The following is a 26555-nucleotide window of genomic DNA, read 5'->3' as shown; positions in this document are numbered from 1 at the left end:
ACTACGTATTTGTATTATCATTTATATCATCTCTTTAATTTAAATGTAATTTACTTGTGTTAGTGTTCTTTACCACTATTAGAGATGATACAAATAATTGTACAAATATATGGTAATAACACAACATCGTGTACATATCTCAGAACATAAATTAAAGTTTAATTTCGAGAAAAAACCTTTTGTGCATAAAGGATTGAAGATTATATAAATCAATTTAACCAAAAGCTATGGCTTTGCCTTGATTAACTAGTTCCAAATAACATAATCGATTCATGAAGTATAATTTGCAAAAAGAATTAGCGCTACTTAGTACTTACATGCTGCAAGCTCATCAGTTCTATATACCCTCAGAAATTGATCTCGATCGCACTCGCTCTGCTGTTTTCCAGAACATCATCCTGTTTGTTTCATGAACCTGCAGTACGTCCACGATGTTAAAAATATTGATAAAAAGATATACATAACACTTACAAACTTGATTAACTACTTCTGCAAAAGAGAAAAAAGGACGTGGAATTTACGACGAACGAAGAGACATGAGTCAGCATGTCAGATGGGGATGGGGCTTGTTTATCCCACGTAAAAGCTTAGAGCGACACATAACAAACACGGTGGACACTCTAATCACACACCAAACGCTATGTGTCACGGAAGTACAAGGAATCTGACAGAAACCTAACAGAGGTTACGCGTTTAACGACAATGCAATGCACAACACCCAACGGCGTTTAACGGGACGCTAACGGAAAACAGCCATGGAAAGAACTCTAGTGCAGAAGCAACGGCTATAGAAAGACTAGAACAAAAGAAAAAGAAAATGAAAAAGAGAGAAAAAGGGAAGGATTGCAAAGGAAAAAGAGCACTCACCATGTATGTATTTGTGTGCACACTGAAAAAACGAAATAAGACCGAAGTTCATTAATCGCCACGGATATTCAAAAGCAGTCCATCTGATGAACGATTACAGCTCCATATTTCCAATTACATCATGATTGATCAGATATTTTATATATCTGATATAGTTTTTTTTGTGTTTTTAAATTTTAGGGTTTTGTAGTATTTAACTTGTTTTAATCGGCCGTGGCATATTTGTAATTTTGTAGTCCGGAACTCCGACCATGCAAAGGATGCTATTGCCAGTGATTGCCGTTGTGAACGAGGTAGGGACGACTACCGGTAGTACTTGCAGGTCTGTTGCTTCCGTGGCCTTGGCGAGCATGGTAAATATTAGCACAGTGAGGAACCTTGGAGGGGGGTCTCTGAAACGGCACCGTTGACGGGGATGGCTGGGGCGGCATTTGACGGAGGCAACGGTCAACGGGAGTGGAGGACGGCATGGGAAATCTTGGGGTGGACCCGGAAGCCGCACTGAAGTAGTTATTTGACGACGAGGAGTTGCCGGAGGACGACGTCGTGGAGGCGGCGGAGGCCGAGGAAGTTGAAGGGGATGAAATGCTTTTGGGTGTCCTGGCGGTGGGGATGAGTGAGAGGAATGCTCTGATCTTCATATTAGCGGAAGAGGCTGCTCTGTCGTATTCCTCGATGAGATTAACGAGATCCTCATCGGACTTGATGGACACGAGGGCGTCGAGATCTTCGGTGGGTAGTTGACAGCGGAGACTAACCGCCGTCACGGATGGCCCACACAACTCAGTCAGCTTGGACGACAGCTCTGTTACACAACCACACCCCTAAATTCAATACAACATCCTCCGAACAAAAGTCTAGAAAAAATGGGGGAATTTATATATAAACTGACCGGAAAAGGAAATAGAGCGGGGAACGGCGAGTACACGGGTTTCGCCGCCAAGGTAACGGAGCTTGCCGTCGGGGTAACGGGGGAGGATTTTGCCGCCGTAGCTGCAGAGGAATTTGATGATGGTAACCTTGGTGAGGTCAGGCGAGGGTCCGACCATGATTTTAATACTAGGATTTTGCTTCGACTACTAACTGGGAGATGAGGATAGCTTAGGAGAGAGAGAGTGATTAGAAGATGGGGCTGGAGTTGTGTGCTCAAGCCTATGTATGGTACCCTTTGGCCCTTATTTATAGACTTGGAGTCTTCAAAGGGAAAGGAGCAGGGGAAGTGAAACTAACATAGAATTGATTTGGTTGGTCAGCTTACGTCGGTAATTAGATTTACACTCGGAGTAAACTGTAAACTTTACGTTTACTTCTTTTCTTCTTCCAACAAAGATGATATTCTAAATTACTCTCGTTTGAGAGAACGAGTGTCTAAATTTGAGTATAAGAGGATTGACATGTTACTTGACCAACTGGTTAAATAATTTACGAACTCTATGTTAACTAAATCAGGTATGAAAATAATGTAAAAAAAAATTGATACCTTATTGTTTAGAAACGAAACAAACAACTCCCCTTTATGGCACAATTTACATAATTTACAAACTTTATGTTTAGACAAAAAATGTTGAATGATACCTATACATACAAACTCATTCCTCGTAAGTATAAATCACTTACATTACAAGTGCAGTATCACTTCCCCATCTCTCTCTCCTTATTTTATTTCAAAACAAATTATAATGGTTTGTCGTTGTGTTCTTTTTTTTTTTTTTTTTTTTTTCGTCTCTCTTTCCATTGTTCCTTTTGATCTTTGGATTATTAGACAAGATGGTGTTTTATTGGCAAAAAATAATAATATTTGTCCATTTTGGTACATGTTCGATCTCATCAAACTTTTTATCTTTGATATTTAATAATTTAACCTACTAATATCATTGTTTGTTAAAAAGAAAAAACTATAGGATTACCGGAAAAGAGAATGTTCAAAGCATGGCCACTAGCTAGCTAATTACAAAACCAGGAAATGAAACTATCGTGTGTGTGAACAAAAGAAGAATATTTTCGCACAAGCTCTAAGATAATTATCTTGATACCAACCAAAAAGTTCATATTTTGAACATGACGGTACCTGAAATTTATCGTTGTTTGACCTTTATTATTGGTTAAGATGAAGACATGAATTTAACTAAGTTGTTATATTATGTAATGTGTATTATAATCTACGTTTCAGTTAGGATCTCCATCTCTGTAGTTTAAATGAACTTCGTGTTATAATTCCTATCATTTATAAAAAATACAGATTCAAAAGAATTGTTGAAAAAAAAAAAAAATTCATGCTTAAACTCGTTCATGATGCATACATAGAAGTAGTCAGGTTCATAGTCATTAATCATTGATGCAAACGGGAAGGTAGGGAAAAGGCATATGGGATCCACAGACACTGTTTTGCTTTTACTTTTTAGGGGAGAAGCCGACTTGAGTTTGGGTAGATCATGCCGTCGCTAAGTTTTGTTCCCGCTAACATATGGCAGCATATGACATGTACACACAAATAAATAGCTCTCAGTCATGACTCACTGCAGCATATATATCTTCTTTCACAATTATATCCCATCGGTTTTTCAAATATAAATACAAAATATTATGTGGTGGAGAATTTGGGATTAGGTTAGCGATTCTAATTTGATAATCAATTATGAGATTTAATTTTATTTATAAGTGAAGAAGAATGAAATCGTATAATAAAATAACTATAATTCACCGCTTTAATTTGACATATATATATGTTGGATAGGTCATGTGGTCCTGCGATGTCCACGACCCACCAATTTCTTGGAGACTAACAATACACTTGCATAAATAAACAAACAAAAGATATTTGAGAAAAGGAAACCACCTTTCCTATTCTTTCCCCAAACAAAAGATATTTGAGAAAAGGGATGGGGGAGGAAGGAGGAGGAGGGGGGTGGTTTTCTGAAAATTACCAAACAAATGAAGTGTTACGCTCAAATAATGCTGCCTCGTTATTAATTAAGGTTGTTCGAAATAATCTTTGGGTCTCCCATCTAGGCACGAAATTATTAAATTATGAGGTAGTTAGGTGCATTATATATATTTTCCAACATTGTGTAAGCCAACTAATATGCACAATAGGCCCACATTCCATCCCTTGTAAACAGTTGTTAACGTTGGATCAAATTTGGATTATTCTACCAACCAATCGCTATAGACTCGAAAGAATCGTGCATCGTCTTTAATCATCTAGAAGTTTAGAGTAAAGTGATTTGGAAACCAAATAACATGCGTACGATCATCACATTTCAGTTGCTATTTACTAAAAAAATCTCTGTCAAAGTAAGTGCTTGGATTATGAAATAGTAATGGCAAATCCAAAAGACATGCATCATTGACAAGTGACAACTTGATCAAAAGGTCATGAATTCCTTATCCGATCGACCTCTATCTCTTCTTTTTGGATAACTTCTCCCAACACTAAATAATATTAAACTAAAAGTCCTCTAATCCTTTGTCATTATGTAAAAGATGAACATGTCAAGGGGTCCTACTTTAGCCATGATCGACCAAATCCTATCTCCCACCTTCCCTCTAACCCTTTATACCCTCTATCCTATTTGTCTCCAAATTCTAATCAATAGTAAAGGCTTTTTACTTGGCTCTATACCTATAAGAAGTCATCCTTCTTTTGTATTTGCAGAATTTAATATGCATGCATAAACCTGTCTGGTTGCGATTGTAATATGAAAAGTTTTGAATAGGTGTGATTTATAAATAAATGACCTTAAATGTGAGAGCCAAATGGTGGGTTTCATATTGACTTCTTCCATATTCTAATATTTTGGTATCTAAAGTTCAAATGAAGACTATTATTAAGCACCATTAAGTGATATCCGAGAGTATAAATCTCATATCAGGAAAATTGACTTTTGCATGTACTTATAAGATATTGATTATGGAACTGTTATTAACATTCCAAAAATCTCATTCTACACTCCTCACAAGTGTATTTTTCTTTCTAATTATAGAAAGTTTGGAGTGTCAAATGAGATTTTTGGAGTGTTAATAACAATTCCCTATTGATTATTTCTCATATTTTTATTTATGATGGAATTTCAAATTTCTTCAGTGTTGTTTTGTTGCCTAAACAACATCGTACGCGGATGAACCGTGTCTAAGCATCAATGCGCACACTTTAAAAACAATGTGTATTGATGAGATTCCTAGTGGTGCAAGTAGTCTTGTAATAATTATTTCAAATGCTGAGGATATCCACCTTTATCTCCTTATCCTTTACGAGAGAATCATACACTTTGCTTGGTTTATTCACATATATGCATCATACATAAGCCACTAGAATATTAATATATAGTATAAGCAGGTCCCAATTCCCAAATACATAGTGGAGGACATAAAAAGCCCTAGAAAAGCAACTCCTTGCAATTCCATTTTTGCATCTCATACAGTCCTCCTGGTGGGAAGGTGTGGATTTAGCAACATCCTTGTGGAGAATAATAAGCATTTCCTGTTCTTTTGTGATGCTCTTTTTACCTTTTCCTTATTCCGTTAGTTACACACTTTTTATTTACCTTTTGTGGTATATATTTGGGATCGGATATTCATATAAACACAATTGAAAAATCCTGACCCTGCAAAGTCTCTTTTTACGCCTGGCAAGGACCCATGCACAGAAGACACTTGTAAATGGATGCTGACACCTCGTTGTCCAACCCTAACAAGTCACCATCCAACTTGGAGTGTTAAGATAGCTAGTGGGTTGTCGTTTTGGAATGAGGATCCTCTCTCCAATCATGTCCGTTCATTGTATATCGTGCGACTAATTTTTGTTATGTATTATTTATATTCAATTTTAAATAAAAATTTTACAATAATTTTTTACCACACAATGTATAATAAACAAACATAATTGGAGGATCCTCATTTGTCGTTTTGTATCAAATTCCTAAGCGTGAGTCACTCGTGTCATCTCCAAGCTCGAAGGTGATGAGAGTATTAAACCCTCCTCGATGGAAAATTTATGCTTCAGTAAACTGTAATATTAGACAAGAACGGTGACTGATGAAATGATTAGAGCAGATATACAGTGGAAACTTTGTTGTGTGTGATATATATGTACCTAAAAATTTGGTAAGTGAGGTCTCCATACATGCATGATGAATGATGATCACCTTACACAATTTTGTGCCGGCATATTGAAATAGGATAGGACCCATATTGGACCCTACTTACCAACTTACTATTAAAATTGATTCACATGAGTAGAGTTTTTAACATACAAACTGTTGATACCATACGAATTTCACAATTAAGATCAATTAAAACATAAAAATGGATAGATAAGAAGTTTTTTGTGCCAGTTTTGATCTTTAGTGGTGCATTTGGATGAGGGTAAAAGTTAAACAAAAGTTAGACCACATTGAGGAGGAATACCCTAAAAACTTGATTGACTGACAACGACTAGAAGCAACACATTAGTACTGCATTTGTAGTGTTTGATTTAGTAGTAGCTTTTCTAGTTTAAGTAGTTCATTGCTAGTCTTCGTTTAATACATATTTAAAAGGAATTGAGTTAAAGTACTTTAGTATTTATAAATTTCTCTTCTAAGCATAGTACAAGTATTTTTGTATAAACTTACAGTAGATGTGATTTGTTTCTTACTAATTTACTGATATTCTTGTAGCCAAACAATTTAAACTTTTCGAGTTTGAGATCCATGATAATATAGTTCATGTCATTCAAGTATTGCAAAAAGAACATTAAAGTTACCAATCAGTACAGTATTGGCTCGCAATTAATTTAAACCGTCAAGTACTTAATCCTTGTTTTAGTAAGATGTAACACACTTATACTTTCTTTTTCTTACATATATACACGTGAGTTGTTGAATGCTACATGAACAACAAATAAGTGTTTCTTTTATAAATAGAAAGACAAAAAAAAAAAAAAAAAAAAAAAAAAAAACCCTTACCTTCTACACATATGGTATGGAGATGAAAAGTACATCAATATATAGTACTGTGCATGCAAAAATAAACAATTAAATCTATCAAATTCCCTCTGAGACTGCCGTGCGTATGTGCCACGTACCCAGTCTGGTCGTATGGAGTGAATTCGATATTGTTCGATTCCTACTGTGGCAGATGGTGAATGGATTGGCTGCATGCACTGTGGAGGGTTTTGGATGTGGAATTGGTAAAAGTGATGGCCGGGGGCTGCCGGCTGGGACGTCGATAATTGGGACCCAGTGGACCTTGAGCTTTAGGTCTTGAAGCTTTGGGACTTTCTTATAATTTCTGAGCTCAGTGGGGGACCACACGGTTCAGTGAATGTGTGGATGGTCCTCCTCTCCCAATTGGACTTTTGAACATTTTGATTCTTTGTGGGTTGAACATGGCGACTCACTGAATTGAGAGCATTGAACGGATACAAAGTTCACAGAGAAGAATATGTGAAGGTTGAAACTCATGTCTCCATTATAAAGTATATTACCAGAAAGATTTATTCTTTATTCTTTTTTTTTTTATTAGACTCGAATCCATGTATTTTTATTAGGGTTAGTAGTTTTATGCTAGTTCATCCAAGTCTAGAAAGGTTGCCTCCTCCTAATTAGACACCTCTTCCACCAACGTATATAATGAATATATATGCTTGACTAATTTCTTGTTAAATGGTTGATTAGATTTTGAGAAGTTAATTGGTGTACAAATGGACCAAGATTCCAAGGGTCACGTGGGGAGAGATTCTTAGGTGCCCATCGTCGATCGTGTACAACTATGGATCCTAATTATGTAACGAGAGATAAACACATGGTTGTATACAACTAATGATATGTTATCCCAAATTAGAGAAGATGCAAAAAATCAACCAGACTAATTTTTGTTACATGAGTAGTGTATAACGATATTGAGTTTTCATCCTAAACTTTAAACTCTATACAAATAAAGTTCTGCTTGATTGTTTGCATTTAGAGAGTCAATCTATATGATCTTTTGATATGCATCGTAAGTTCAAAAAACTAAAAATAAAAAAAATAAAAAAATAAAAAATCTTAGATAGCTTTGTGAGAGGTCCGCGGGAATCATGATTTCGTCGTGGCCTACAAAATATTACTTTTAGGTTGAGCACTCTAATTTTGATACCATCTTCTATACAATGTAAAAGCGTTGGGAGTATATGCAAGTCGAGGTCGGCAAGGAATCTAGTTTCGTAGAGAAAACTACATCTTTGAAGTTTGAAGTTGGAAAAAGGAGTAGAAAAAAGTGTTCGATGATAATAGCATAAGCCATAAAGGGTTGAAAACCGTCCAATGTCTAGGAAGCTCTATAATGATTGGCATTCCCGACCTTTTTTAACCCAAGAGACCGACCTAATTATCCAATATTGTTTTTAAATCACTTTTTTTTTTTTTTTTTTTTTTTTAATCTAAATTATGGAGAAGGAAAATTGAACATGAGATCTCCGATGCAAGAGACTACGTTCTTAATAAATTGAGCTACAAAGCAATTGCACCTAATTGTCCAGTATACAGTATACTTGGTATGTCACAGTACTCAGTACTGTGTGAGTACGTGTAAAATTATATTGTACTTAACCACGTAATACTATAATATAGAAGTAAATTTTTTTGTTATTTAAAAAAAAAAAAAAGGTTTGATATTTGATTCTCATAGATATAAGATACGAGTACGACACTAAAAACTTAGGGGGCGTTTGTTTGCCCTTCTTAGCCTTTACTGGATTGGATTAAGTATTAATGTAGTCTTGTGTTTGGTGGCTTGCGGGACTAACAATAATGGCACTAGGTGGGACTCACTTTCACAAACAGCTTCACTAGTTGGTCTTAACGAGAGACCCCGAAACCCACGAGGCTAGCTAAAACCTTCCATTGTCCTCTCTTGCCTTCGTCCACTCTCGCTGCATCCTTTATCACCTTCGTCTGTTTCGTTGCCTTGGGTTCATTGACCTCGATTTTCGACGGCATGGGCTTCAATGAAAGTTGGAACTTGGAAGATAGAAAATTTTCAACGGCTGGGTTCATCCATCTTTGTCTCCAATTTTTTACGAGATCGACCTCGACCTCGATTTTTGACGGCTGGGTTCATCCATCTCTGTCTCCAATTTTTGACGGCATCGACCTCGACCTTGATTTTCAACGACTGGGTTCATCCATCACTGTCTCCAATTTTCAATTTCTTAAATCTAATTCGCAATTTATCCCAAATTTTCATTAGGAAAATAGAAAATTTGGATCTACATTTCTTGTCAAGTTTTAGAATTTTCTGGTCAAGCATCAAGAGTTAACTCAAATTTGGGGATTAGATTAGGGAGAAAATTGCGATTTTCTCACAATTGAAGAAGCAGATTATGTAGGAAATTTGTTTGGGATTGTGGGAAGAAAATTGCAATTGGCTGTTGCTGCTTGTAATTTCCAACGAAGAAGAAGAAGAAAGAGTCCCTGCTTGTAATTTCCAGCGAAGAAGAAGAAGAAGAAAGAGTCCTTGTTTGGGCCCAATTTGAGTCGTTTGTGCTAATTTGGTGTCGGATTTGTGAATTGCATGTTGAAAATTTTCTATCATACTTCTTAGTCCGACACTGCACCAAACGCTTTACTAAGTTAATCCAGCTTAGTTTAGTTTAAGCCAGTCCAGCTTAGTCTCTGAAGTTAGTTCAGTTCAAGATAATCCGGTGCAACAAACGCACTCTTGAACTCACTTGGAGTATGGCTTGGCCCAAACTCTTTACCTTTAAAGAAAATATCGTTATGTCAAGGAAAGAAATTATTTAACGTTGGGTCTATTCCCGCCCTGCACAATTGGGGAGCTATTGGGCTGGAGCTGTCAGTTGTTTGGAGGCCTAACTAATCATGGGTTCAGCCTAGGAAAAATGAATAGCATTTCATCTTGGCTAATTAATAGAAATTTAGCATGTACTACTTTAACGAGTGCTTCTCTAGTGTACATGCCAAAATACACATGTTTATCGGGGCGCGAAATTGTGTTGCTGATCAGATGGGGAACTAGAGTTTCAATTGTGCTTTGGCAAACCTTGTTTTCCATGGTCCTTCTTCTTGGATTACATCTGCTCTTATGGATGATGTGCTTGGTATTTGTAAAATGAGATATGTTGGTTCAGATGAGTTGAGTTTGGTGCATAATATATCAGGTTTGGTTTTTTAATGGTAAAATCGAAAACCAAGTTGGTTTAACCCAAAATGAACTTTTCGGCGGCGCTTAGATATGATGGCCACACCTATCTTAAAGTTGAAGATTATTATGTTTTTAAAAGCTATCGATGGTGAGTTGATATTCATTTATTCGTTTAACATAAAGTTAGAAGCTCACTTTTTGGATGAAAAATTATTCTATTTGTCTTAATTTAATTTTACTTAGCCTTTACTCGTTAGAAGGTATAGAAACTATTACAGCTGATCAATTCCCCACCACTCTACCTCATTATGTCATGTAGAGGATAACAAATTATATAGAACGAGTTGTTTTCCCAAATGATAGCGTTTTGGGGTTAAATTGTTAGTTGTTAAGTGGGAGGGAGATTGATGGAGATTGAACCCACACTTTGGTGCTTAGACATGATTACTTTTCGATACTGCAGTAAAGCATCATTTGCAACTCACAGAGAACAGGTTGATTGTCACGTGACGATCTGATCTAATAACACAACTTCATATATTAAAAAACTTGCACATTTAATTATTTTACTGAAATAGAATGCCACAATAAAGAACACATTCTATATAATCATTCCTCACAATAAAATCCTCACAAGTCACAACACACAATAAAAATCATCAGGATCATCTCTTTTGGATATGGTGCTTGAAATATTCTCTCTTTTTTCTCCTCCTTTTTTCGTAATCTCAATTTTTCTGAATATTTGACCAATAGAATATATGAATGAATGGTGAGAAGTCCCTCAAGAAACACGCCCACCACTCGTTCCAATCGAACCAAGGAGCTGCCAAATCCACTCCCACCTCCCTTTCTTTCCACCAAAAAAATTTAAAACAAAAAATAATAATCATATCCAAATCAAAAAAATGCATTCTCCTCCTCTCCCTCACCAAATTCCATGGCCAGTGGCCAAGAATCTACCTGAATAATTCCCTCTGGATTCTCAACCCTCTTTCTTCCTCCTCCTCCCCTCTCAGCCGCTGCCATCTCTCTCCACCTAAGACATGATTCCTTCTTACTGCCTATCTTCTGTAAGAACCACATCCAGACCAGAAGCATTCCTCCTCCACAATCCTCACCTCTACCTCCCAAAGCACCGCTCTATTTTCCTCCCAACAGAACCCCACTTTCCCAAGAAGGGCACAAACTTTCTCAGCTCCCAAACACCACTGCCCAAGTCTTTTCTCCCCACTCTGGGGCTCAACAACTCCAAACTCTCACAACCCTTTGCCAGTTTATCCTCTTTCGCCGATGCCGAAGGCAAAAACGAAGAACAAAACCAAGATGTCAAAGCCGAACAACATCACGAAATCGCAGAAACAGGGGAGCAAGCTGAGTCGCCGGGAATGGCGCAGGCCTTCCACATATCTTCCAGCACGGCCTCCGCCATTTCCATCTGCATAGCGTTTGCGGCTCTGAGCCTTCCGTTTTTCATGAAGTCTCTGGGGCAAGGGCTGACCTTGAAGACCAAGATGCTGTCTTATGCTACTCTGCTATTCGGGTTTTACATGGCGTGGAACATCGGAGCCAACGACGTGGCCAATGCCATGGGGACTTCGGTGGGTTCGGGAGCGCTGTCGCTGCGGCAGGCGGTGCTGACGGCGGCGGTGTTGGAATTCTCGGGGGCGTTTCTGATGGGGACTCACGTGACGAGCACAATGCAAAAGGGAATTCTTGTGGCAAATGTGTTTCAGGGGAAGGATACTCTGCTTTTTGCTGGTCTACTTGGCTCTCTTGCTGCTGCTGGTACTTGGTTGCAGGTATATTTGTGTTAATCTTATGTTTTCATCAGTGGAAAAATGTGATTTTTCGTTAAAATAAATAGTATCATACACTAATGTGATTTTTCGTTAAAATAAATAGTATCATGAGCTTTTCGTCAAATTTTTTTTTTGATTGCATGATGTTTTATTGGAAAACAAAATAATTTTTTTTGAAATGCCTCTAAAGTGGAAGAGGGATTTTTTCAGTGTGATCAGTAAACGAATGATACATCACGAGTCATTATATAAATAGTGAGATATGTGTGTTAAAAAGTTAATAACTTAAAATATAAAATTTCTCACAATTTCTATAAAAACATGTAATGTATCATTCATGTACCGGTCACAATGAAAATTTTCTCCTTAACGACCGTGTTGCCTAAGTTTTCAATTTCGTTTTGAGCCTCTCTATACTTCCAATTCGTGTCAATCTCCCCCGACGTTAGATTTGAATTACTGCAAATGTATAAGTTTTCCTATTCCTCTTAATTTTATGTCACAACTCGATTATCAGAATTTTCATATAATTATTTGTTCACTTAATAAAAGCATTTTGTGGACGTACATGCCCCTAAAATTCACTTGCATGGGATGAAAAACAATAGTTGAAAGAAATAAAATAAACAGAACTACATAGTCAACTAATTCACATGTGCTATTGAGTTGAGAGAAAGAGAAGATGACTTAACATTGTAACAAAATTGATAGTTAGCGGGACATTGGCGTGAAAATTTAGAGGGCTGAAAACTAAATTGAAAGTTCAGAGGGTAAAATGAAACGCAGTCTACAACTTAGGGGAGTTAGCATGTCGGTGTCTTTATTGTTTTCAAAATTCCTTCTCTTCATTTCCCAACTTATGGGATTAAATACTAAAATTTCCATGAGACAAAAGGGGAGATAGTTACAAGAACCTTTGGTGGACTTGGTACTAATCTCATATCCTCTTGGGAGACATGAAATTCAAGAGTTAGCCTAGTTGTGCACGATTTATTATTCGTTTCATAAGTTTATGTGCTACGTTGCCATTCCATCCACGAGTGATTGTTTTCTGCTAGTCAGGTTGCATCATCTTATGGCTGGCCGGTCTCGACAACGCACTGTATAGTTGGATCCATGGTCGGATTCGGACTTGTCTACGGCGGCCCAGGTGCTGTCTTCTGGAGTTCGTTGGCGAGGGTGATTTCGTCGTGGGTGATCTCACCGTTCATCGGAGCACTGGTGTCCTTTCTTGTGTACAAATTCATTCGTAGGGTATGTTCTACTTCTTTGGAGATGCAACTAAACCGATTCTGTGCAGGACGTCTTGTTTTAATGAAAGATTGAGAAAACGTCACTTCTACTCAATTTTCTTCGACTTTGTTCTCTTCTATCGACGTGACTGAATGTTGCTTAGGACCTGATTTTCTGTTTGAATTTGCGAATACAATGCTTAGTTCTTACTTCTTACAACCCTTATTGTTCTCTATTCCTTTCAGTATGTGTACAGCGCTCCAAATCCAGGACAAGCTGCGGCTGCAGCAGCACCAATTGCTGTACTAGTCGGCGTAACTGGAATCTCATTCGCAGTCTTTCCTCTTGGAAAAAGCTTGCCTTTGGCTCTCGCCAAGGCTCTAGCATGTGGAGTTGCAGGTGCGGTCCTCGTGTACAGAATAATCCATAGGCAGCTAGGTCATCTCCTCGTCAAGTCCATGTCATCGGAAGCAGAGCAAACGGAGGGTACCATCCAGCAAAAAAATATCGGGTTTCTTTCTGATATTGCAGGTCCAACCGGTACACAGTTGGAAATAGTATATGGAGTTTTCGGATACATGCAAGTCCTCTCAGCCTGCTTCATGGCATTTGCTCATGGCGGGAATGATGTTTCAAACGCAATAGGTCCTTTGGCTGGTGCATTATCTATTCTTCATGGCTGCGCTAGTGGTCCGGAGATTGTTATTCCGAATGATGTTCTGGCATGGGGAGGATTCGGAATTGTAGCGGGTCTCACAATGTGGGGGTACAGAGTGATAGCAACGATCGGGAAGAAGATTACAGAACTGACACCAACGAGAGGATTTGCGGCTGAGTTTGCAGCAGCCTCGGTGGTTCTATTTGCTTCAAAGCTGGGACTGCCAATCTCCGCCACGCATACTCTGGTGGGCGCAGTCATGGGGGTGGGATTTGCAAGGGGGCTTAATAGAGTTAGAGCAGAAACTGTGAGGGAAATTGTGGCTTCTTGGGCTGTGACAATTCCTGCTGGTGCTTTCTTTTCAGTTTTATACACATGGATCTTTACCAAGTTTTTGTCTTATATTTTATGAGTCTACATTTGAAGATTTAAGTGATGGACATCTAATGTAAGTCATTAATTAAAAACAATCACTTCTTTTCCTAATTTGATTTATCGAACTAATGATCCTGCTTGTTCTCAAAGCCTTTTTATTCTCAAATTTCTTTCATCGGGCGTTTCTTCTGTTTCAGTTTAAGAATTATTAAAGACATGTATGTTCTTTGCGGCTGAATCTACCTACAAAATCTCTTGTGACAAAACTGATCTTCTATTTCCAGGGAAACATCAATATATTCAACGAATCTGACAGTGGAAAATTGTTCAAATAAACTGCTATGATTATCGATTATCGTACACGAGTAGTCTGATATAGAAAATAGAATATATTGCTGGAAAAACGGTACATTACTTATTACGTTGTATAAATTTTTTGATAAATCTCTCTCAGAATTTTCATGGAACCAAAAACATACTTGCAGTAGCAATATAACCACGCAGCAGAATCCGAACGCCAGGTTAACAGCATACAGAAAATCATGGAGAAAGCTCTTGCACAGAAGTGAGACTTGGCTCCCAATTTATTCCTCTACATGATCTTGTCCTCGGAAGTGGGGGAACAAAAGGCTTCTTTCCTCTGAAACCTTTTCTCTGTAAACATTTTGACCATCTTTCCTTGGAGACATAATATTCTTTATCGGAGCAAACAGAATCATCTGTGTCGGAACCTCCTGAATCCACGGTGATCTTCCCATCCGGAGCCTCATCCTTTCCTTCAGCAGCTTCTTTGGCCTGCAATTTCTTTTGGTGTTTTTTCTTAATTTTCTGCGCTGTCGTACATGGGATCATATAATACTTGTTACCAATCAACAGAATCTCATCTGGCCGTAAAACGGCCTCATGCGGATTTTTGAACACTTCTGGGCGGGCGACGCACAAACCAGGATACTTTTCCATCAACTGAGATGCAGGAACTACATTCTGGTACAGCTCCTCTCGACCGCCTGCATGAACTATCCTCACGAAAATATCCTTCGACTGCATGCTCAAGTCTAATGATATGGAAGCAGCATCTACTTCCTTTCTTTTGGATTTGTCATCCACGGAAGGTCCTGTCAACTGATTTCTGCCAGGATTCCGGGCTAGGCCTAACAACTGGAGGCACCACTTCAGCATAGCTGCAGTTAAAAGTAGCCCGATCAAAACGCTTTAGCATGGTCCATATGTGGAAAGTGTGAGCATTATATTGCCTTGATATTATTGAGCATTGGCCACACTGCATAGTTCCTGGTTTCTGGTTTTTCGTGGCCGGCTTTCCTTCATATAATATTCTCTTCCACAAGAAGCTGTGATGAAACCAAGGCTCCCATAGTTGTAAAATATGAGGAACAATTTTGTTGTCACTGTCGGATGTGAAAAGTTGAAAACCAAATCAGATGCTAATGAATATAATAAACCACCAATTAGGACTCAAACTTTGTTTACTAAGTTGAACTCGTGCCGGCACATCCTTGTGCTGGTATCATATTCCCACAGGCCTGATAAAACCTGCCTTTCTAACTTCTTCAGTCTCCCGCTGATCCAGTTGTTATGGAGAACTAAACAACCCCGCTTTGCACAGGCTGCCCTCACGTTTTTCCTCTGCCACAGCTCCAGATATGCACCATTTGGGAAGAGATCTCTATCCAAGAAATGGACAGTCAGATTTGTTTCAGGTTCCAAGCATCTATCGTCACCCACACGATTGGAACCCCCTTCTCCACATAGCGTGTCGTAGAAGCTTGGCTGCTCAGATAGACCCGAAGTTGCTGCATGTGCCACCACCTTCCTCATAGCATTGATTGTTGAACTATCAGAACGGGCAAAGTAAAAGCCAGAGTTCAAGCGCCTAGGTACGTTGATTGGTCCTTGATACAGAAAATACCACATAGGGGTTTTAGGTTGCTCGATTTAATAGCTAAGCAGTCGCACAGAACATTTATCCGGTTATATTCCAAACATCAAGGGAAATCTATCATTTTTTTTCTCCTCCATGCTGAGTGATTATATAACATAAAAAAAAAAAGACTACCTGTTTTGTTGAATTCATCGGACTGTGCTGCAAGAATAGCAGGGCCAAAGGAGTAGAGCAATGGCAGCGGATTTCCAAACCAATAAACATCCACGTCGCTAAGAAGCACGTTGTAACCCAGCGTCAGTATCTTCAAAACCATTCGGGACTTCACTTTGGTCACCTTCTGAAAGCATTTTGTTCCAAAGTGGCAGTCGCTGCTGATCTCACTCGGAGCTAATGGATCCCTGAAAACAGGGAGGCCCTAACAATAATACAAAATAGACAATCAAAACTACAACACATTTGATGTGGAGATCAATCTACAATACAGACTAGCTTCAACATTGAATTTCCATTTACCGAAATTTCACAAAATAAATATAAAGATACCTGCAAGACAGCAAACTCATATATTTCCTTGTCGAGGGCACAAATGATAAAATTTGTGATCTGCAGTTGGCGCAATCTGCACACCCAGCTCATGAGCATGTCCTTGTAACTATATCCACCAGCAGCAAGCACAATTGTGTTATTTTTGTCTGCATTTAATGGTAGTAGTGTCTCCAAGGAGAACGGAAGGTCTAATAGTTTCGAACGCTTTAGTGGAACCATCAGATTGCAATCTGACAACCAGCCTAGTGATTTAACACCGTCAACCAAACCCAAAGTTTTCTTCTTCCACCAGGAACGCAATATCCTTCCTTTTCGTAATCCCCCTGCACTTTGGTATTCCATTGGACAAACAATGTTTTCTGCTGTGTTTACGAAAGTATATTGCCCATCACACTTCAAAAGCTTTGCTAGGCTAGAATAGTTAGTTTCATGATGAGACAATGATCCATATAGTGCCCCAAGGTGAGAATTTCCAGCATATTCCCAGCTTCTTTCAAGATTTGAAGCATTGGAAGCTCCAACAGGGCGGTTAATCTGACGGTCCTGATCAATCAGATAGCAGCTTGAGACTGTCCAACTGGTATCAAATACAAACCTCAGTTCAGACGACAAGGCCTCATGAACGATCCAACTGTTGTGCACCCCTCTACCGTATAAGAAAGGAGGAAGGACCCCTGAATGTAGTGGCGTATCTCCGTTATTCCATGCCATAAGCAACTTCCCTTCGCAAGGAGTCCATTGCCAACTCTGACCAAAAATCTCCTGCAACTGATGGAAGAGAGCACAATATTAATGGAGTTGTCCTGAATTGTCGATCAAATATCAGACCGGAATAAGTTACTTCATACCTCTTGTGTTCCCATCAATTCGCCACCCTCTCTTTGCCAATTTTTTCCATCCTCGTCCAAGTAGAATGGGAAGTAGGACGCATTTCGTGATGAAGCAACTAGAAGCCAATCTCGGTCAAGTGTGTAAGCATAGTTCAGGGTGGAAATGAAGTCAGGTAAAACAATGGTTTCAGGATCAACCAGAACAGAAATGTCTGTTGAAAAGGACTGTGATCTTGCCATCATCGAATGAAAAAATGGTGTACCGAGGAACCTAGACCGACACAGATTACAGACACATATCAGATGGCAATAAATATACGCCCGTTCTAGCTCCAACTACATTACTCATCGAGGATTTCCTGAAGCCTGAACTAGTCATCAAAATCCATCTTTTGGAGTAAACCGCCTTATATACAGGCACGTTCGATGACCATTTCGATTTTTTTTCCTTCCTTTATTTATTCAATCATCAGAAATTCACTACAAACATTTATGTTCAACTAAATGGGTTTTATTTGAATAAAGTAAAGAGCAAGAAATTAATGAAAAAGTAACAGGCTTACGTGAAATCGATGTTAGGATCGACCAAAACCCGCAAACCAAACGCTCCGGCAAAGGAAACAACAGAAGGGTCGCTGCTGAAGAGCACAACTGTGATCTGTGGAGACAATGCAAGCCACGATCGAACAGCCAAACTCTGCCTACCCCCAACAGAACCAGCAAAAGGCGCAGGCGCCGAGAATATAGTAATCCTGGGTGTGTCCAAACCGCCGCCAGCCCGTTGACCGAGCTGGGGCCTCATGATCTGATCCTTAAGGGAAGGAAAATATTGAGTGGCATACAGGGAGAGGGCAATTAGCGCCAACCCAGTTAGCCAAATCGACCATAAAGTCCCTACTCCAGCTTGAAATGCCTGCAAAACCCAAAAACGAAAACAAGAACAAAATTTGATGTTTTTGTTTGTGAAACAATGGCAGAGAGAATTATAAGAAGCAGGGGAGTTTGTGACCTTCATTCGACGTGGAGTTGTCGACAACAACGTAAGAAAATGATGATTTTGTTTTGCTTGTATGAATAGCGAGCTGAGCTGAATATAAATGTAGAGAGAGAGAGAGAGAGAGTATGGAACTTTAACAGAAGAAGAAGAAGAAGAGGAGAGAGAGAGAGGGGAGAGGTGGGAGAGTAACGAACGCACCAGGCGGGCAGGCGGCGTCGCTCGCACCAAGGACAAAGACCGTGCGGGATCCATGTGAGTTGTGCGACTTGTCGTATTCCGCACGTCAGATTCCAATCTAAGCCACCTTTTTCTCCATTTGATTTTGATGTGCTTCTTTGAATCTGGAAGTCATCAGAGTCAACGATATCAGGCCCCCAAAGCCTGCGGCGTCGTTTCGCTTCATTTCATTTTTTGTGACAATATTTATTACGCACGCGGCACGTCAACCCAATTGTTGTTAACGAATTTTTAGATGCATACGTGGTATAATTAAAACCGTTCACTTTTTTATTTGTCACTTAAAATTATCGTGGCAAGAATCAATTAAAGATGAGTGATTCAATTGATATAAATATGACCGGATGATCTTAAATTTAATGAAAAACTAATAAAAAATACTTGAAAACTTTAAATTTTAACAATAAAGATAAAATGAATAGTATCAAGATTGATTTGTTAGTGTAAAAATATGATTTTTCGTTAAATGAACAATACCAGATGTTTTTCATTAAAGTTCACTAAATTTAATTGATTTTCTTTGAATGATTGTAATTATAATATTGTACGATTTAAAATCCATTAATCACAACGCATTTATTTTCTTCTACAAAAAAACTACGATTACACATCATCTGGGTCGAATCATAAAAACACATCATATTTCTGATCCTTGAGTCACAATCCGGGGGTAGGAACATTGGAGCAATACATATGACCCGAAACCACAAATCGCTATGCCACAGAACTATGATTATAATTCCTACGAAACCAGCAGCAGTTCACACACATTACCAACCGGACTCAAGCTGTCGTGCATGCTGTGCCATACCTGCCATTATCCTCGGTACTAAATGGAACCATTGAACAAAGTACACCGATTTCGTAATTGGAACAATACCCAACTGCGGTGGCTGAACATGGTGCACCGGCTTTGTTGCGAAACTCAGTTCCACCGCTTGTCTGATTCTTCAGTATTGGACATAATTCTGGCTCTCTATCGCTGTAGGATCCTTCCAACAATCATCTCTGCCGCCGCACAGGTGATCTGGATCTTGACCTTCTTCCCCTGCATATTGATTAGAACAGTTAAGACAGACCAGACGGTGATTAGAGTTGTAGAAGCGGAAGCCCGGCAATATCACCTGAGTTGTTGCTTATTGATAGAGCTGTATATGTCTGAAAAACAATACACAACAAAGATTTCAAGGCAACATACATACCTGCTCGTCTCAAGAGAAGAATAAGGAGAATGCCTGCGCTGAGAATGCTTGCTATGTGGAGACCGCGAAACTTGTCTAGAAACGAAAACATCCATGATACTTATTTGGTGAGTTTAAACATGCATTGTTCAGAAGAGAAATGCTCAGCCTTTTGCAGAGCCATACTTGATAAGGAGTGACCCATTAGAACATATTTTTCGGCTTTACTGACTATGTAAAGAACCTATATGAACAAGTCATAATTCTCAAAAGGGTTTAGAAAACAAAGGTTTAAAGCTTTTCTCTGCACATTACTATGTGTCAACTGTAACTAGACATAAAACAAGTTCCAAATGGTAAAACGGACAAAGACATCCAGGATACTGACTCTCATTACTACAATTATGTTTTTGCTGCAGCATTGCATACAAGGTTACCAAGATCCAAATGATTGATCGCTATTCATATAGGCAATACAACAATATCCAAATGAAATCGATTTCAACAACAGTACTAGACAATATACAATGAAACCATGTATACCCTTTCACTCTTCATTCTGAATTTTAGTTTTTATTTCTGACCTTGTAAATCAATTCAAAATAAAAGAGCTAAAAATATTAGACGTTTCATAACCTCAAAATGTTAAGTCAGTAAAATCATTCACAAAAGCAAAAGAGAATGCTGAAAGATTTACACATTCTAATACAAAAAAAAGGGAAAACACTAGTGCAATGTAGTTGCCAAAAAAAAAAAAAAAAACACTGATTTACGGCTAAGTATAAAAAATAAACCATCACAATAAAGTTCCAATCTCACACAACAGTCACATTGGAGCCACAAAAGTACCTCAGCTGAATAGATTTAATATCAGTTCATTTTGTATCTTATAGCTTTTGAATTAACCTGCTAATGGCATTATTTTTAGTTTACATTGATTTCTCTGTATAAAACTTTGACACAAGAGGACAGCAGTCCAAAACATATTATCAATTTCGATTTATTGGATCTTTGTAAAACTCAATGGTATGAACCTTACGATGCAACAAAGAACAAAAAATGAAGAAAAAAAAACTCATAAATGGTACCTTCTCCTAGACCTGACAGGTGATGGTGATAAGTTACGTCTCCTTGAATGCCGCTTCCTGCCACATTATATTATATGAATCACAGCGTAATATAAGTTGAACTGAAAAAGAAATAATCAGATGATCAACATGGAGAACCTTTTAGAATCATCAGAAGCTTCATCGCTTGAATCATCCTTGCTGTTTCTTCCTCTACTGCCAACAGAAGAGGAGCGCCTTCTCTTGTGCCTGCTTGAGTCAGTAGAATGTTTGTGTCTTGATCTATCACCCTCCTTATCCTTTGTCCGTTCTCTTTTCCTTTCCTTATCTTCTTTACCACTTGCCCTATGGAGTCGCTCTGTTTCTCTTCTACCCTCCTTGGCATCAGCATGGGAAGACCTTTTTCTTGACTCAGATTCCTTTACATTTTGCTCTTTCACCTTTTCTTTTGAGCCATTCCGATCATCTGCCCTTTCCTTTCTAGGATACTGCCCCTTACGATTCTCATCACCCTTATCATCTGTCCTAATCTTACCACTTTCTACCTCCTTATTGATGTCTTTCACAGAACTCTTTTTATTCTCGTCTCGATCATGCTTATCAGGTTTCATCCTGGACTCCGTAACTTGTGGGTCATCTTTTGATGTGGTCTTCACATTGACATTTTCTTTAGGTAGTTCAGGTTTGAATATTCCTACGGTATCCTTCAACCTAGAGGCAGTAGTTCCATCTGGCAGATTTCTATCACCATTACTATCATCATCCTTGTGTATATTATAGGACTCAAGTGAACTGGTTTTGCCCCGTCTGCTCTCCAAAATTGTCTGACTTTTACTATGCTCCTGAAGCTCTACAGAAGAACGGTCATTTACAGTGGCATCAAGCCTATCATTGGAAGGCTTTTTGACAGTTGACTGCTGAAGCATAGCATCTTTCCCAGAATTTGGCATACCAGAACTTTGAATATCACTATCTTCATCCTCGTCATCTGTAGCATAATCTGCAAGACCCAATACATCACCAGGTAAAGTAGGACTGGATTTGACATCTTCAGTCTCGTGTTCCTTAGACTTGGCCGCAATTAGAACTTTTGCAGAAGCCTTGGGAGCTGTAACTGCTGGCAGAGATGGCAATACCTTATGATTTGAAGTGAGTGTGCTCTGTTCAACTGTAACAAATGACACAATTGGTTAAATTCTTTCCTTTTTTGAGAAAAGAAAAAGAAAGAATGCTAGACTAAACAAACAACATTAAATATATAAGCACAAATCTAAGGAGCAATTATGGTACAATTACCTTCAACTGTCAGATCATCTTCAGTAAGAACTTTTGTAGCAATTTCATCAAACAGCTCATCAGTAACCTGTACAGAAACAAATTAGTTAAAGTTACAGTATAATGGAGTTAAATAGGCAATCTACACTCCTAAACACTGCAACCTTCAGGAAAACTTCAGTTAGGATACACTTTATTTCCTGGTTAATTGCTGCAGTCCTAGCAGCTTCCACTTGATCCTACAAAACAAAAAGATATGGCATGTCAATCCCACAATGAAAATGAAAAGCATGAAATAGCTATTATTATGGATAAAGAAAAAAAAACTGCACTTTTTTAGAAAGTACAGTTTCACCAGAGGTGAGTGGGACTTCAGATGCAAAATGAATCATCTTCGGGTGAGAAAAAAACCTCATCATCCTCTTCTTCTGTTGATCTAGAAGAATCGATGCTCTTGCTGTCTGCTTGGTCACCCTTCGCAGAAGATCTATCAAAACCTTCATCCTCAACAGATTGAGTTTCCTCCTTAGGATGGCCCATAGACGTACTTGTGATGACTGCTTTCTTAATTTCATCTCTAAGCCAACTAGGCACTGGAGCCTGGCATAAATTTCAGGAGCAGATTGAATAACAATCATGTAACTCACCATAAAGTATAAGCATATGTTAACAATGGCAAAGTTTTACCTTTTTGGGGCGCTCAGTAACTGTGGAAACTCCATATGCATCACCAGGGAAGGCTGCAGTAGGGTGAACTGTGGTTCCTGCAGTGAGAGCAAAGGGCATTGCAGCAGATGGGAAACTTCCAAACGAATGTGGAGCATGCCCAGGAACAGGAGAGGGTATTGCATTAGAGGGATCATGCTGCAGAATTAAACAAATGTCAGCACACATTCATACGAAGGACTTAGAACTGAAGAAAGACACATGAAACCAGAATTAACACCTGTAGTCCTGATGGAACTGGAACATTATGAGGATAACCTACACCAGGTGCAACAGAACTAGGCCAGGTATTCATGGAGGGTGCTGTGGTCGCTGGGTCGACACCTCTTATAGTTCCATGTGAATCAGGATAAGCATAGCTCGACTGCATGTGTGGACCATGATCAGAGCTAAACCCAGGTGCAAATTCCAAAGGCTGGTCAGCAACATTGGTTGTTGGATCAGCAGACTGACTGTCATAGGCAAAAGGAAAGGGCTGCGATGGCTGCATGTGATGTTGTCCTTCTTGAGCTGCAGTCCCTTCATTGCCTGCCATTCAAGTAAATAGTCAAACAGCAAATCAAAAGACTTTTTAGGGGTGAAATATCCTTGGCACAAATAAGGGTACAAATTTGCTACTAGGAATTGGATCTTTCCAGTTACACAAGCAAAGCTCATCTCTTTTGTATGAATTCTTAAGACACATTGTCAACAACAACAACAACAAAGCCTTTTCCCACTAAGTGGGGTTGGCTAGATGAATCCTAGAACACCATTGCGCTCGGTTCTGAATTCTTAAGACACATGCACCATAAAAATCCGATGAAAATGTGAGAACAAAGATGTAACCAGACTCTAAAATCTTATTCCATTTCAACTATGAGTATTAGAATAGGATAATTATTCTCTTTCTAATCTCAACGGAAGCTGATTAAGGTAGGCATATTATGTCCCAAAACCCATTTATATTACCACGAATCCAACTCGGAGAATCTGTACAGGGAAGATGGGGTTCTTGACAATTAATATTGCTCTTTAATGGAGATGGTCAGCACTAAATCAAATGGAAAATGCATTCTTTCTCTACATGGTAAGACTCCTCCAGCTTAAAAAGAGAACATAATTTAATTGCCAACGTACTATAACAGTGTATCTGATTGGGTATGAGTAATTACTCTAACCTCCTTTGAGCTTTGCACCAATTGCTTGCTAAGGTGTCTCTTGCAATTAAAAGAAATTTAATTTACAACTATTCCCAAAAAAAAAAAAATATGTTGTTAGGATGTTGGCCAACAATTATTTTATACTCCAACACTCCCCGACTAATGTGGGTCTCAGCACACTTCTTGCTTAAAACAACATGTGAAATTCGTAAATTACAACGGCTTGCAAGGATTCACACATAATAAGCTTTGTTATATTCTACCAATTTGTAGTCATACTATATATTAGAGAGGTAGTAACGAGTCTTGCAAGGGAGTTTGGAGTAATATACTCTGTCCCTTTTTTAGCATTAATTCAGCCACAGAAAAAGATTCTAATGTTGTAATTTCCTGTCAGATTCTCATTGTTATAATTATTATTTTAAAAGAATCCAGATGGAGGCCTACACCTGCACAAAGAGTGTCAAGTTTATGCATTTCATTGCATTACATCTCATAACCAACTGCAAAAAATGGTATTAGGATTACGAAAAAGAAACTCAGCATCCATTCAATATAGATAATTAATGAATGAGAACAGTTATCTCAAACCAAAAAGAGGGAGAAGAAGGAAAGCCACGTAACCAGTAAGTATAAACCACCTACTTGTACCGAGATTAATATTAATTTGGTTGAAATAATCACAGCTAAAAAGAAGCAACGTCCAACTAACATTTTAAAGATACTTTAAGGGAACTTTAACGAAAAACTCCCGGTACTGTTCACTTTAAAAAACCATATTTTTACACTAAAAAGTCAATCCTGGTACTATTCACTTTACCCTTTATTTTGTCCTTATCGTTAAAACTCAAAGTTTTCAAGCCCTTTTCATTAGTTTGCTTATACTTTAATGATCTGAATGGAAGGTCCTATATTTGGTAATATTGAAAGAAATCCAGAATGTCGAACTAAATAGTAAAATTGAGTTCCATAACAGCAGTTGTGGAACACAAGCTTCACATGCAAAGCCAGTACCATTTGAATTATTACCTGTAACAGAAGAATAACTATAAGGTACCTCCTGCTGATGGACAGATGGACTTGCAGATAGGCTTCCTTGATGGTGAAACACAGCAATCGAGTCCCCAGCTGGCGTTCCATCTCCAACAGTGTGATGAGCATAAGAAGATAGTTCGGAGCCAATAGATGAAGTCTCCTGGGAATGAATTCCCGGTGGGTAGTGTGTTGGAGCGCCTGAAACTGGAACTTGTTGATAGCTAGATGTAGAAAATGACTGATGGTGACTTCCAGAATAATGCAGGTCACCATTGTGGGGATATTGTTCGTGATAATGACTTTGTTCTTCTAATCTCCCCGCCGGTGGAAACTGCACCTGTTGATGTTGATTCTCCATTGCTGTTCTGGCATCTGCCCATGCCTTAGCCTTGGCTTCCCAATCTTGATTATTTTGGGCTACCATTACAAAAAAAAAAAAAAAAAAAAAAAACAAAACAAAATTAAATCATTGCCATTAACCCGCAAAAAGCAGAAACTCCTATTCCCAGCAACATTTTGTCTTTACACTAGATCAAATAAGCAATTGGATAGTTGCACAAATAGGACCTTGAATTTGTTTTACTGCACAAAGGAACTAATTCCGCTGAACAGATTAAGTGGATGACAGAGATATAACGGGGAACATGGTGTTTTGCTGCATATTCAACAAATAAAATTGTGGTTTACATAAAATGTGATGTAAACAGAACTCACCTGCGTAATTCGGCCAACTCGGTGGAGCGGCTCCCCACTCCTGCAAAGGTTTATGCTTTGCGTTAGAACATCAGCATTACACTATGCCAAATAACTTTTACCCCAAATATTGATACAGCGATTGTATTAATCATAATAACGTCAAGATTCAAGCATACCCAACAAGTTCAAAATACCAAAAATAATCAATTTATCAACATCAGAGATCAGACCCACATGCATACATATACATATACAAATATATATATATATATATATATATATAGAGAGAGAGAGAGAGAGAGAGAGAGAGAGAGAGAGAGAGTTGAGGGGATACCTGGGTGTGTTGAGGATAAGAATGGGGAGGAGGGCGGGGCGGAGGGGGAGGCAGGTGAGGGTGAGATTGATGAGGAGGAGGGGGAGGGGGAGGAGGGAAGTGGGCGTGATTTGGGGGATGCGCAGGATAAGGGTGAGGGGGCTGAGGATAAGAGCCCGGGGGAGGGAGATGCTCGGCGTAAGGTGGTGGTGGTGGAGGTGCTGTGTACTGGTACTGATTGGGGTACCACTGTGGCCTCGGCTGCTGCTGCTGGTGGTGATAGGGATCCGACGTGGCAGGTGGTTGCGGCAGCGGGGGCGGTCTCAGGTACCGCTGCTGCGCTTGGTACGAATCCATTGCGTTTCCTTTTGGATTTTTGGCCTCCTTTTTCCTCTTTTTTTCTTATTAATTGGCCTTTTTCTTTTCTTTTTTTTGGTTATTTATTGCTTTTGACAAATGGGGGGCTGAAGGGGGTTTCGATTTCGATTTGCAGCGAGGGTTTTACACCAAGTGCAGTGTAATTGAATGAAGGCGGAGGAGGAACGTTTT

The 26555-nt window shown here is 38.8% G+C and overlaps 5 protein-coding genes and 1 long non-coding RNA gene across 9 annotated transcripts; 1 reads left to right on the top strand and 5 right to left on the bottom strand.

The window, feature by feature from the left end:
- Nucleotides 1–200: 200 nt before the first annotated feature.
- On the bottom strand, nucleotides 201–660 carry LOC148692002 (uncharacterized). Its single transcript, XR_015954922.1, has 2 exons — nucleotides 522–660; nucleotides 201–415 (listed from the first exon to the last, which is right to left on the bottom strand). It is a non-coding gene; the product is annotated as an uncharacterized LOC148692002 (long non-coding RNA).
- A 235-nt stretch (nucleotides 661–895) lies between these two features.
- LOC137736942 (uncharacterized) lies at nucleotides 896–2030 on the bottom strand. Its single transcript, XM_068476268.2, has 2 exons — nucleotides 1760–2030; nucleotides 896–1672 (listed from the first exon to the last, which is right to left on the bottom strand). Exons 1-2 carry the CDS (start codon nucleotides 1914–1916, stop codon nucleotides 1131–1133), a joined length of 699 nt encoding a protein of 232 aa, XP_068332369.2. The 5' UTR covers nucleotides 1917–2030; the 3' UTR covers nucleotides 896–1130.
- Nucleotides 2031–10622: 8592 nt separating this feature from the next.
- On the top strand, nucleotides 10623–14207 carry LOC137736876 (inorganic phosphate transporter 2-1, chloroplastic). Its single transcript, XM_068476180.2, has 3 exons — nucleotides 10623–11792; nucleotides 12855–13046; nucleotides 13271–14207. The coding sequence occupies exons 1-3, from the start codon at nucleotides 11037–11039 to the stop codon at nucleotides 14093–14095; spliced, it is 1773 nt and encodes a 590-aa protein (XP_068332281.2). The 5' UTR covers nucleotides 10623–11036; the 3' UTR covers nucleotides 14096–14207.
- A 174-nt stretch (nucleotides 14208–14381) lies between these two features.
- LOC137736523 (uncharacterized) lies at nucleotides 14382–15237 on the bottom strand. The gene has a single exon (XM_068475782.2). It carries the CDS (start codon nucleotides 15235–15237, stop codon nucleotides 14599–14601), a length of 639 nt encoding a protein of 212 aa, XP_068331883.2. The 3' UTR covers nucleotides 14382–14598.
- LOC148692001 (Nucleotide-diphospho-sugar transferase family protein) lies at nucleotides 14382–18627 on the bottom strand. 2 transcript variants are annotated; one of them, XM_088683552.1, is made up of 6 exons: nucleotides 18347–18627; nucleotides 17901–18250; nucleotides 17356–17608; nucleotides 16505–17269; nucleotides 16133–16376; nucleotides 14382–15968 (listed from the first exon to the last, which is right to left on the bottom strand). In XM_088683552.1, exons 1-6 carry the CDS (start codon nucleotides 18584–18586, stop codon nucleotides 15532–15534), a joined length of 2289 nt encoding a protein of 762 aa, XP_088539678.1. In that variant the 5' UTR covers nucleotides 18587–18627; the 3' UTR covers nucleotides 14382–15531. The 2 variants fall into 2 exon arrangements, with proteins under 2 accessions (XP_088539678.1, XP_088539677.1); XM_088683551.1 differs by having other exon boundaries at nucleotides 16505–17275; nucleotides 18347–18622.
- A 501-nt stretch (nucleotides 18628–19128) lies between these two features.
- LOC137736276 (uncharacterized) lies at nucleotides 19129–26550 on the bottom strand. 3 transcript variants are annotated; one of them, XR_015955333.1, is made up of 12 exons: nucleotides 26028–26525; nucleotides 25712–25751; nucleotides 24992–25414; nucleotides 23041–23348; nucleotides 22782–22958; nucleotides 22506–22694; nucleotides 22259–22333; nucleotides 22116–22182; nucleotides 20979–21987; nucleotides 20841–20897; nucleotides 19774–19996; nucleotides 19129–19619 (listed from the first exon to the last, which is right to left on the bottom strand). XR_015955333.1 is itself a non-coding variant. In XM_088683550.1 (12 exons), exons 1-12 carry the CDS (start codon nucleotides 26361–26363, stop codon nucleotides 19574–19576), a joined length of 2802 nt encoding a protein of 933 aa, XP_088539676.1. In that variant the 5' UTR covers nucleotides 26364–26550; the 3' UTR covers nucleotides 19129–19573. The 3 variants fall into 3 exon arrangements, 2 of the variants coding, with proteins under 2 accessions (XP_088539676.1, XP_088539675.1); XM_088683550.1 differs by having other exon boundaries at nucleotides 19774–19848; nucleotides 26028–26550; XM_088683549.1 differs by having other exon boundaries at nucleotides 19542–19848.
- Nucleotides 26551–26555: the final 5 nt, after the last annotated feature.

The sequence above is a fragment of the Pyrus communis genome, chromosome 13, assembly GCF_041283825.1.
Source record: "Pyrus communis isolate YQ-2024b chromosome 13, ASM4128382v1, whole genome shotgun sequence".
Lineage (NCBI taxonomy): Eukaryota > Viridiplantae > Streptophyta > Magnoliopsida > Rosales > Rosaceae > Pyrus > Pyrus communis.
This window is presented reverse-complemented; position numbering and strand designations above follow the sequence as displayed.

Excerpts from the sequence above, each read along its gene's own strand:
- LOC137736942 (XM_068476268.2), bottom strand. The coding sequence starts at position 1,916 with ATGGTCGGACCCTCGCCTGACCTCACCAAGGTTACCATCATCAAATTC. Across the intron at positions 1,673-1,759 it reads CCGCTCTATTTCCTTTTCCG|AGCTGTCGTCCAAGCTGACT; the intron begins GTCAGTTTATAT and ends GTTGTGTAACAG.
- LOC137736876 (XM_068476180.2), top strand. The coding sequence starts at position 11,037 with ATGATTCCTTCTTACTGCCTATCTTCTGTAAGAACCACATCCAGACCA. Across the intron at positions 11,793-12,854 it reads CTGCTGGTACTTGGTTGCAG|GTTGCATCATCTTATGGCTG; the intron begins GTATATTTGTGT and ends TCTGCTAGTCAG. Across the intron at positions 13,047-13,270 it reads TGTACAAATTCATTCGTAGG|TATGTGTACAGCGCTCCAAA; the intron begins GTATGTTCTACT and ends TATTCCTTTCAG.
- LOC137736523 (XM_068475782.2), bottom strand. The coding sequence starts at position 15,237 with ATGCTGAAGTGGTGCCTCCAGTTGTTAGGCCTAGCCCGGAATCCTGGC.
- LOC148692001 (XM_088683551.1), bottom strand. The coding sequence starts at position 18,586 with ATGGATCCCGCACGGTCTTTGTCCTTGGTGCGAGCGACGCCGCCTGCC. Across the intron at positions 18,251-18,346 it reads CAACTCCACGTCGAATGAAG|GCATTTCAAGCTGGAGTAGG; the intron begins GTCACAAACTCC and ends TGGGTTTTGCAG. Across the intron at positions 16,377-16,504 it reads ATGAGTTTGCTGTCTTGCAG|GGCCTCCCTGTTTTCAGGGA; the intron begins GTATCTTTATAT and ends TATTATTGTTAG.
- LOC137736276 (XM_088683549.1), bottom strand. The coding sequence starts at position 26,363 with ATGGATTCGTACCAAGCGCAGCAGCGGTACCTGAGACCGCCCCCGCTG. Across the intron at positions 22,959-23,040 it reads CAGTTCCATCAGGACTACAG|CATGATCCCTCTAATGCAAT; the intron begins GTGTTAATTCTG and ends TTAATTCTGCAG. Across the intron at positions 22,183-22,258 it reads TAACTGAAGTTTTCCTGAAG|GTTACTGATGAGCTGTTTGA; the intron begins GTTGCAGTGTTT and ends GTTTCTGTACAG.